General features: G+C 34.6%; 1 protein-coding gene across 3 annotated transcripts in view; it reads right to left on the bottom strand.

Moving 5' to 3' along the window:
* The window catches only part of CNTN1 (contactin 1), a 365,513-nt gene that overhangs the window by 79,326 nt on the left and 273,945 nt on the right, over window positions 1-12,242 (bottom strand). For all 3 annotated transcript variants that reach the window (XM_029205356.1, XM_029205357.1, XM_029205355.1), the window contains one exon: window positions 7,532-7,690. In XM_029205356.1, coding sequence (XP_029061189.1) covers window positions 7,532-7,690 — 159 coding nt within the window. The remainder of the gene's footprint in view (window positions 1-7,531; window positions 7,691-12,242) is intronic.

Below are 12,242 nucleotides of genomic sequence, written 5' to 3'. Positions count from 1 at the left end.
TTCTTATTCATGTTTGGGAACCACTCAGTGCCTGGTACACCTAGAATGATGTTTTGTAAGTAGAAGTACTTTATAAATATTTGTAAAAAATACAAATAAACTACAAATACAAAAGTTGTGCTTATTTAGAGTCGACAATGTCTTAATGCAAGAAGCACAACCATGTGTATAAGTTTATTGTCTCCTTCAACCCTGAATCAGGCAGGCAACTGGTAGAAGAAAAGAGGGCACGCTGTTACCTTGCCCCACTACAAAATATCCACGCTCTATGGCTCTTATGCCTGTATTTAGCTCATAAATCATCCTGCCCTGTCTAAAGCAGAGGGTAGACCTCATCTCCATCCTCTTAAGCTCTCTCCCACCCTCTTTAACTCTGAGTTGATCCTTTTCAATTTCTCTCCTCCACTGCTACTGTGTTTTACCTCTAGTACCCATTTTTATTTATTTTATTCTGGGCCTTAAATGTCCCTATAAAAGGATTTGTACTTCTCCAACCCCTTCAGCCCTGGTAGGAACTATTGGATGGAGTTTATTTTTCCAAAACCACCCACATAGATAGGTTGGAAGCAAAGGTCATCTTTGCTTTGGAAAGAGATTCTTGCTCCAAGCCAAATGCACAATAATCAGGAGAAGAGGGACTTTGTGTTCCCTCTCTTCAGCCAAGTTCCTTGCAACCTGTTTGCTATTCCTGGAGTCAGAAAGAGAGGAGAGTACTTGGCAAAATAGAGGCAAGTACCAGGAATCAGGACTGTGGTCTCAAGTTCCTGAGTTTTAACTGGGTCATTTCTGAGTCAGGCCACTTTTTACAGACAATTTCAGTTTTGGAAATCAGATTTTAACTGTATAAAGGCTGTCAGAGGCTTCTTTCTATAAAAAACTAAAATGTTGTATATTAACCTGGTAGCTATTTAAATCTTGGTTTTACTTCTAAGTGTAAGTTTCAAGCAAAGGGATACAGAATAAGAGATATACTCCTTACTTTAATATTCAGGTCAAAAGGCCCCCTTTAGAAGGTTTTATTTTGATAACCAGCCATGAGCACTAATCTACAGGTCTATTTTCAAATACCTTTAGTCCATAAGGCTCAGAATAAAAAAAATTCTGACTATTCTTTGGAGGAAAAGAGAAGCAAGCCTCATGGGTATCCCAAGGCCAATAGTCACAATTGCCTGGCAACCATGCTTTGTGGTGCTCTGCCTTCAGACCACAACAACTAGTTCCTTGAGCAGCTTCAGAACTAGGCACAATGACCTCCAGACTAAAAAGCAGATGTTTCAAAAATAACTCCAGGCAATATAATCACACCTGTTCTAGATTATTGGAAGTTGCCATAGTGAGTTCTGCTATTTCCTCGGGGTTTAAATACAGTTTGAACTCTTAGGATCCTCCATCTAAATCTAAAACCCAAGTATTTGAAACTATTCAGAAAGAATTACCCACTTGGGGATCTAGCTGAAAAAGTTGGTCCATTGTTTCAGAATGAAAATGGACAATTAAAGGCCTCTCTCTGGCTCTGACACACCTACTCAGTGTGATGTTAGAGGCTCTAGACCCAACCTGTAGATCATCTGGCAGGACTCAGAGAAGAGCCAGAGGTGTGAAAATGTTCCTTGCAGAGAAAGAGAATCGGATTGTTCTCTGAATTCCCAGAAAATGTGATTCATTGTTTCTTCTCTATGGAAAGTTTGCATGCTGCCTCATAAAAACCCAGAAGTTTATCTTTGAAATAAGAGCAACAAAAGTGAAGCTATGGAAAGGCAAAAAATAAAACAGTAAATTCTAAAATGCAAATGTCCTACAAGGAGCCTAATGCTTTTTCATTTTTTTAACCTATCAATTTGACAAAGATTTAAAAAGAAAATACTAAATACTAAGTAAAGGTATGGTGGAAGAGACACTTATATACTGTTGATTGGAATAAAACTTATTCCACCTTTCTACAGCATAATTTTGTAGTAAGCTCATGGGCTTAAGCATACATACACTCAATAATTTAACTCACAAATGTCTATTCTGAGGAAATAGTCTAAAATTCAGAGGAACATTTATGTGCCACGACGATAATTGCAGAGGATTGGTAACAATTAATTTTAGTCTTCCGCAAGACAGAACTTTAAATATAAAGACACTTTTCTTCTCCTTTTTCAAGAACATATCTGAGGTTCTCTCAATTGCTCCTCATAGCACAGTTTCCAGGCCATTTTATATTCTGGCCAACATTCCTTTTCCACACAAACACACACACACACACACACACACACACACACACCATCGCCAACAATATCTTATAATTTTTCCTCTGAAAGTAGCAGCACGGAATCCAACACACATTCTAAATGTGACCTGAGCATCTTGTAGAACCCTAGGAATGTTATCAGGTTTCTGTTGTCCATCCCCAAAAATGTTCCAGAGAAGTAATGCTTACAGTTGATTGTTTTAAAGATCTACAGTCTATTATTCTCATTATTCTAAATTTAATCATTGGAATGCTGAAAGTTGGTATCTTTGAAAAATATTTATTGGACACCTTAACTAATTACCTGCATGAAACTGAATTTAATCCTATACCTTCTTTTTTCAGTGGACACCACTGTAAATAAGAACCACGTGATTTTTATTTCTACATTGGTTATAAATTTTTTTTTTCACTTCCACTTAGAACACAGTCACAATAACTTTACTGACCAACTAACAGGAAGAACATGCAAGATAATCTACAAAATAATAGTTTTTTTTAGAGCCCATTGGAGAGCTGAGTTTGTGAAGAAATCCAATGAACTAAAGTCATCATCAGTAGAGTCATGGGGAGAGGAGGATTTAGTCATAGACGTTCATAAGAAAAAGGCAGTTTAACTTTTCATAGATATTTAAAGATAAAGTGCAGTCTGGCATGGCTATTTTGAATCCCTGGGAGCCCCAAATCAAGGAGAGTCCTTACCTGTTGACTAACTCTTTCTCTGTAGGCTTTACCAGATGCATTCAAGAAAGTTCAGAAGCCGGACAAGAGTGCTGAGAGACCACCCTTAAAGGCATAGACACCTCAGATCTGCTCAAATCTAAGAGCACAGCAGGAAAATTGAGACCCTGCATGCACTCTGAGCCTTACACTGGATATAAGTGAGTGCCCACGTGTGGCTGGGTGAGTGGTAAGAGGGTAACAGAGATTTGCCTCCCATCTGAGGAGCAGGTGCTTTGGATCTGTGAAGTCTGAGGGAAGAATAGGAGAACTGAGAAAATTCTCCCCCACTGCCCCAGCACTCTGTGCTTTAGACTGATTATCAGACAACAGCTGTCTGGGACAGGAGCAGGGGAGGAGCAAGAGCCCTCTCTGATGTCCAAGCTGGAGAAGAAAGCTGAAGTCTGATAGGAAGACTGGAAAACCTCCAGCCATGCAATATGGGGGAAAGGTTGTGATCCTGTACTCAAAACACTTTAAGCCTGTATAGAACTGAATTTAACAGCAAAGCTCAGATCATCTCAATGACAGATTAGATTGACTCAACCCCTGAAAGAATGACATGAATTTTCCTGGGAAAAAAATATCTCCTCAGCCTCTTCTGTTCTTTTACACACAATGTTTGAAAATCAATCAACACACACACACACACACACACACACACATAGTGTCCACAATCTGTGGAACACATCAAACAATCTAACATATATTTCACTAGAGACCAAGAAGAGCAAGAGTGGGACAGAGGAATATCTAAAGGGATAATGTCTGAGAATTTCCAAGGCTGAAGGAAGATATCACCTCAAAGGTCTAAGATGCCAGTAAACTGCATCTGGATAAATATATTCTCATCAAACTGAAAAGCAAATACAAAGTGAAATCTTGAGAGCAGCTAGAGAATATGAACACATTAAATACAGGAATATGAGGTAAAAAGAATAGTTGACTTCTTGTCAGAAACAATGAAGGCAAAAAGACAAAGACACTTTATTAAGTGCTCAAAAAAAGCAGCTTAGAACATATATCCAAAAAATCACTTAAATATTAAAAGAAAACTATTTGTTAGTGTAAAAAAAAGCTGAAGGTCTTTGACTTCAGCAACCTGAAGAGTTAGACATGTTAAAAGAAGTTCCTTACTTAGAAAAATTATAACAGATAGAAATCCAGTTCTACAGAAAGCAATGGAAAACCCAGAAATAGAAAATATATTGGTAAGTATGAAGGACTTAGAAACAACTTTCAGCAACTGAGAATAGAAAAGAACTTCCATCCAAGGTGCCCTTTATCACCAGGGGCATAAAGGGGGGAAAAAAGCTGTCAACCAAGAAAATAAAACTACCTTTTAAAAATGAAAGCAAAATAAAGACATTCCCAGATAAACAAAAACAGAGAATTTGTTGGGAGCAGACCTGACTTACAAGAAATATTCCAAAAAGCTCTTCAGGCTGAAAGCAGTTGACCATTGACAGTAATTTGAAAAAAAAACATCCAAAAAAAATAAGGAGCACTGATAAAGGTAATTATGTAATTATAAAAGTATAAATACATATTTCTTCTTTCTTCTCTTATCTGATTTAAAGGCCATTGTAGAGAATATCTATTTATCTATCTTTATCTATCTACTTATGCATCTACCCATACACATATACATATGTATAAATGTATATATACGGTGTGTGTATGTAATAAAATTGTGTTGTTGGGCTTACAGCATATAGAAATGTAATATATTTGACATAACTTTAAGGGACAGGTAGAAGCGAAGTTGTATTACAGTAAGAAAATAACATAAGATGATAATTCAAATTGATAGAAACAAATGAGGAGGATCAGAAATGTTAAATATTTAATATGTTACTTAATATAACAAACCATAAATATATACTTGTTTTCCTTTCTTCTCTTAGCTTCTTTAAAAGACATTAAAATTATAGAAAGCAATAATTTCAGCAGAAGTTTATTGAATTTGCAACATACATAGGTGTATAATATATATAATATAGATGTATGAATAATAATCCACAGCACAAAAAAGGGGCAGAATGGAATAGTGCTAAGAGTAATGTTTCTATATCTCTCTGATATTGTTGGTAAAAATATGAAGTTTATTGTGATAAATTCCATTATACCAGGTAAGCTCTAGAGTAATCATTAAGTTTTTATATTTAGAGAATTTCATTAAATTAGTTGAATTTTTATGCTAGAAAATATTCATTTAATGCAAAAGAAAGCAATAAAGAAGAAATAAAAGGACATAAACAAATGGAACATTTAGAAAGCAAAAATACAGTGGCAGGTATAAATTCAGCTACATCAATGATAATATTAAATATCAATGGATTAAATAATCTAATCAAAAGGCAGAGATTGTCAGACTGGATAAAAAATAAGATCCAACTATATGCTGTCAACAGAAAATATACTTTAGATTCAAACATACAAATAGGTTGGCAATTGTAAAAGATATAACATGCAAACAGGTACCATAACAAATTGGAGTAGCTATGCTAATATTAGGAGCATCCTATTTAAATGCAAGTCTTGCCTCCCCATCTCCCTTCTCTGTTGTTTTTCTTTATCACTAATCACCATATGACTTATTATATATTTTAATTAGTTGTTTATTACCATCTCTCCTACTAGAATGTAAGCTCCTTGAAGGTAGGGTTGTGGCTTTTCTTTTGACTTTTTTTTTCTGTTTTATTCACTGCTGGTCAACTATGTATCTAGGACAGGTTCAGGCACACAGTGGGAGCTCAATAAATATGTATTTAATGAATGAGCACTATGGGCTCTGATCTAGTTGCTAGGGATAGTACAGTGAATCAAACAAAAGTCTTCCCCCTCATGGAACTTAATTTATAGTGGAAAAAATTTTTTTAATGGGAAGCATATTTTAATTCAGCCATATGTTAAGCATAATGTGGTAAGCATGGTAAGAACTAATGGAGATGATTGCAATCATTATTCTTTTTTCAAAGCCAAACCAAATTTTAACCATATGTTTATTTCATTTGCTCTCTAGTATCTATAATTAATGTAAATTTGGCTAGATATAAATTATCATCTATTGTTTTATCATTATCATCCATTTTCATTCTTAGAGAAGTAGAAACTGCTCATGCTTTATGTTTATCAAATATCTAAATGGTTTTTAAAATTGTTTTTCAAAAGGCCTGATTTTGCCAAGTATATTTATAGATAATTCTTACACTCACAAGCATAATGTAATAGAAATGTTTCACTTGTTTCTAATTCTTCTAACTTCATACACTTATGTGGAGAATTACTTAATGCTAAAATATATCCTAAACCCTTGTAACAGATTTCAAGTTTATATTTCATTTATTTCCCATGATAGGAAGAAATTATCAAAAACAAAAGGTGAATCTAAATTAAAACTTCTCAGGGAGCAATACAAATAAATTCTGTTATGTTAAGATTAAAGTGAGCAGGTTTAAGATATGCTGGGGTTAATTCTTTTTCATTTTTTAAAAAAGAGGAACATTCTATTCACTTTTGTCTTTTTTTCTCCCCTCTGGTGACAACTGAGAACATATTTCTATGCCTCTTCTTTATGCATGTGAAAGAAATTCTGACAACTGCAAGTTTGGTTAAAAATATTGTCAACAATGACAAAGATAAACAGGTTATTTTATCAAAACAATCCTCTATCTTCCTTCATGTTCTATGAGAAAATATGCTGATGTGTGATATTTGAAGACTAGTGATGACAAATGGCAATGGTAATAACTTATACACAAGGAAAAGTACCCACTTGCTCTTAATTAGTTTTTGTCTGTTAGAAAATCTTAATATGAGAGAAAAAAAAAAGTTGAGGTACTAGACTTCTTTAAAAACCTGTTTTGAGGAAATTCAAGCCAGATAAGAACATATTCAGAAAGTAAAAAGTTATGGTAGTAAGATTTAGGTGCTTAATCTTTATGATTAATTGTGCCTTTTTTTAGAATGCAGAACTACAGTGCCTATATAATTGGATAAAAAGGGTCATAAATAATAAGTTATAGATGCCATTTGCCAAATCTACCTTCCTTATAATTTTTTCCTAGTACATTTTAGACTTAACACGTAGCTCAAATAAGAAACCCAGGAGACCTCTTTGCTTCCCCGTTATAGATTTAGGCATGCTGCTTCTTCCCCTATAGCTTTAAAACATTTAGTTTGCTGTGGTTTTCTTTACTACTAAAACATTGGGATTGTTTGTTTTAAGAAAATTTTCAGGGTCGATGATAAAATTATTAAAACATCTAGGTTTCTTTTGTTTGTTTTTGATGAAAGAATTCATCTCAAGGGCTTCCCTGGTGGCGCAGTGGTTGAGAGTCCGCCTGCCGATGCAGGGGATACAGGTTCGTGCCCCGGTCCGGGAAGATCCCACATGCCGCGGAGCGGCTGGGCCTGTGAGCCATGGCCGCTGAGCCTGCACGTCTGGAGCCTGTGCTCCGCAACGGGAGAGGTCACAACAGTGAGAGGCCCGCGTACCGCAAAAAAAAAAAAAAAAAAAAAAAACAATTCATCTCAAAATATGAACAGATTAATCAAACAAAAAAAACTCACCTGTCTTTGCATCTTTCCAGTCATCTGAAAGAATAGTCTTGGTCTGGATAGTGTATTTAGATATAGGACTATGATTGTCTGAACCACGGCTCCAAGTAAGTCCCACAGAAGTGGCCCTAATGTCTTCTATTCGCAGACCACCTGGAGGGCCTGGAGGGCCTGAAATGAAAATTTGGGTAATGAATCAATGAATCCCAGCTAATGAATTAAGTACACATTAGAATACAAAAATGCCCTCTTTGCAATTAATCTAAAGAACATATACACGATGAAATCAGTGGTGTCATAGTCCATTTAAACATAAACTATAAGAAGCAGTAATAATGGTGTTTATGGTTTTTACTAAATGCTTTCGTGATGTCTCTTTTTATGAAAGGAGATAAATTCTGTCCTTTAAAAATGGCATTATTATTATAACAAACATATGATACTCCTTGACTCATAAAATGCATTTGGCATTAAATGAACCTGACATAACAGATTGTAGCATAGCAGTAGTTAATGGATGTTTGCTGAATACATGGATCAGAGCTGACAGCACAGTCCAGATATGAGGGTAGTCACTCGTATGTTTCATTCTGTCTACCCAAAAGGAGGCAGGACATATAACTCTAAATGTTATAGATAATTTATGTTACTTGGAGTAGAAATTTCTGAGAATGCTTGTATGTATCATTTTGGATAATACATTTCATGTTAGTTAAACTAATAGAAATAAATGATATTAAAAGAAATACTTCTATTTATATAAAATGTAGAAAACAACTGTCAATTCAGATATACGAGGAATGATCTGAAAACATCAAATAATATACTGAAGAGTCTTAGGCCAGAAGAATTATTACTGCAGAACATAAAACAATGTTAAAAATAGGCTTTCAGAGATGCTTCGTAATTCAGTATTAATATTCTTCTCTAAACTGAGAACACTGTTCTGGGTGGTAGAGATGACAAGATAAATGAGACATAACTTTTAGGTTTTGAACAGCACTTTGTCTTGAAAAGGGTGAATTGGCCCGGTAAATAAATAACAGTAATAGACAGTAGTGAATGCCAGGATTATGGCATACATGGTATACAAGATACTTATACTTTGCATCATGATTTCTTCTTTGTAAAAATGTAACAAAAAGTCCTTTAGGTGGTAATGTGGCATCTATCACTTACAATGCTAAAGAAGGCTCTCAGTTGCCAGAGAACTCCTAGAATAGACATTTCAGACAGTGACATCACTTGTTTTCTTTGCACCAGAAAGGAGGCCATCCCCAACTGAATTAGGCATAGTGAATATAATAATCAACAACTTTTTAAAGTGGCAACTTTTTTTGTTGAAAAAATATTAAATAAAACAAAGTTTTAATCTTTTAGCTGAAAATAAGTGCCTTCCTATTTAAATGTCATATCAGATGCTTTGTCTACTTGGCCTTTTTTCTCCACATGGGCTTTGGTCTTTGCAAAGGTATAGAGAACACCACAAACCTTCACCAATTTCCTTGCAGTTGGTCTCAAGGAGGAAAACGTGTGTGTAGATCAACAAAACTGCATTACTACTAATATTAAAATAACACAGGACACAGCCTATTGATGGTAGTAAATTTTATTTGGAATTATATAACAAATTAATAAAGGTAAATAAATTTTTGTAAATGTATAATCTGTAATAGTATTCTTATACTTCCTGATGTTAATTAAAAGTAATAATAATACACCATCCACAATTAATGAAAATAGCCACATAAATTATATAAAACACATTTGATATTCAGAAAGAACACATTGTATTTTTCATATGTAAAAAACACATTGAAATACAATGCACATTCTTGATCAGAACCACCAAGTTCCTTATTTCACATGAAGTATCATCCCAAGTCAATTACTGAATATTTCAGAGTATTAAAATTAAAAATTAGAAATGAAAAATAAAAATTTTAAAAGGAAGAGAAAGTCTTATAGTGAAGGCATTCAGACACTTTTTCTGAGCATAAAGTTATGGCATTCAGAAAATGTTAAAGGGAATTTAAGGCAAAATTGCCATAGGTTAGTCTTTACCATTAAAGTGAAAATCATTTCCCTACTATTATTCTGTGAAGTTCTTTGATGGCAAATGAATGACCTTCACAAAGTCAGATTAAAGTCACATACTATTAGTGTATTTGTTGGGACATTATATGCATGATAATTTCTCCAGTCACCCATTCACTGAAGAACAATATTGTTGAGCAAAAGACTGTAATTATACTTATGCATTTTTTTCTCTGATACATGCCTGGCCTATAGTGAGTTCTTAGTAAATATTTGGTGAAGACATAAATAAATTTATCACATTGACCTTCAGACAGTTCTGTAAACATAACAGTCATTCACAATACAATCTGTATTGAAATACTGTATCATCATAAGAAGGTGAAATTGAGAAAACAAATGGAAAGGAGTTGGTTGATATTCCCAAAACCACTGCGTGGCAATATTATTTGGTAATGGCTCACTTTGATATAAAGTAGATTTTTCCATCTAGCAATTAAATACAAATATCCCCCAGAAAATACCTGAGAGAAAATATACTATTAGAGCAGAGATTTTAGAGTTAAAAAAGGCTTGACTTTAAATCCAGTTCCTTGATCTATCTTGGGCAAGTTTCTCAAATTTACTCAACTTTCATTTTCTCATCTATAAAATAGGAGTAATAAAAATTGACCAGATAGGATTGTTGTTAGGATTGAAATAAAACCTTTGAAGAATGTAGTGTTAGGCCCGGTCCACAGGAAGTCCTTAGTAAATTTTAGCTATTAATGTTATTATTACACCTGTAAGAGCTTTCTGGGCATCTGAACTATAGGACAGGAGTAATACTTGTTAATAATTAACAGGGATTTGTTTACCCGATTGTTCATTTATCACTTGTTTCCACTCAAAAGTAAGGTGTTTCTAGTAAATTTGATGGAGGTAAGGAATGGCTGGGGATGTGAAGGCCCTCTAATGTGTACTAAGGAACCAAGATGCAGAAAAAATAGAGTGGTTCTATGGAGACAAACTGGGCCAGCCCTGCACTGTCTCCCAGAAGGAAGGTTTTCTAAGCAGTGTAGCTGATGTTACTTGTTCAGATTTTCTGTTCAGAATGGAGAAAAAAGTGTTGTGGTAGAAAATGAAATATTGCAGCCACTAGTTCCTCAGCACAAAGGCAGGCATTTAGGAACTGGCAGTCCTTCTGATTTCTTTCTTCAGTGACAAAAAAGCAATACATAATTCTGACTCAGAGTCTGTTTGTTTCTTTTTTAGGCTCTCATCACTGTGCAAACACTTTCAAGAAATCTTTAAGGAAAGAATTGAAGCTAGGGAAAATGTAAGTGAATAGACAGCTAGATACAGGTTATTTCACTATTACTCTATCGGTATACCTTTCCAGTTTCTTAGGTGTCCTCAGGCAGATAGCTAATGATTGCTAAGAACACTATATATACCAAATTTAAATTATCATGAAACAGAGAAATTGGTCAGAGGGAAAGGACCTTTGGAATTTGACCTGTATTTTAAATGCATAAGTATATCAGATGACAAATTATTTTATTCTTCCATTTTTTTCTGTCTTTTGTTTTCATCATTAATGATCCATAGTGGGAATAAAAAAAGAAGGAACTGGAATATTTCTCTGACTAGCCCTGCAAAGGCTTTTCATCAGTTCTTCTCACTATTAGTAAATACTAAGGGAGTTGGAAAGAGAAGAAAATGAGAAAAAGAGAAAAAGAGATAGGAAGGAGGGGATTAAAAAGTTATTCCAAGTATGCTTTTTGGTTTTAGTTTTTATGAATATGGTTTTATCTATACTACTTGCATACCCCCCATGCCCTGGAGTTCTGAAATTCATTTTATTAAGCTTATGTATCATGTCCATAAAACAGTGCTGCTATTTTTGTTTTCTGATTCTTCCAAATGCTGACAGATGTCGTTAAGTGTGGACATCACTAACTGTGTTAGGTCTGTCCAGCTGACTAAATCCCTCCTTTATAAATTAACAGTACAGACTTCAATGTTGATTCTTTGCATCTTCTTTTCCTTTTCAATATCGCAGTGTTCAACCACTACCTTTCTGTATTTCTTCAGGTAGAGGCTGCCACTATGGACTGTTCTTCCTTCTTTATTTGCATTACCCTCTATCTTTCAATTCTTGTTTTTCACCATTATAACCTTTCTCTCTGGCTTTAAATATCTCTCTCAGAGATTACTGACTGAGAAAGCTCCAAAAAACCTCACCTATGGGGGATAATTAGTAGTCTTTCAAGATCCTTGTTAGTGTTATGTTTCTACATTGTGATTTCTTCAAAATCAGGCAAAAGGAGTCTATAATTACTGAGGCTTTTTTCTGTCACATTTTTTTTACATAGTGGAGGCTTTGGAAATAGCCAGAATGGACCTTTATCATCTGTGGTTCAATGCAGTTTCACTGGCCACATCCATATTCTCTTTTCCTAAATTTTTCTAGGTTCTCAATGTTTTTACTATTAAATCACTGACTACAGGCAAATATTGAAAACATTTGGCTATGTAATGTAGGTCACACACACTTTAGAGATCACTGAAGCCAATACCTGTACATTTTACAAAAGGTTGCTGCAGTTCAGAAAGGTTATTTCCAGAATGAAACAGTTGGTCTGTGACAGTACAGAAAAAGACAAGAGACTGAGTTTCCTGGTACAACCCAGGCAAGGCGAGA

This window comes from Monodon monoceros, unplaced genomic scaffold (genome assembly GCF_005190385.1).
Source record: "Monodon monoceros isolate NGI ecotype Baffin Bay Population unplaced genomic scaffold, NGI_Narwhal_1 Super_Scaffold_6, whole genome shotgun sequence".
In the NCBI taxonomy this organism is placed as follows: Eukaryota; Metazoa; Chordata; class Mammalia; order Artiodactyla; family Monodontidae; genus Monodon; species Monodon monoceros.
The sequence above is the reverse complement of the archived record's forward strand: the minus strand, read 5'-3'. Positions and strand labels throughout refer to the sequence as shown.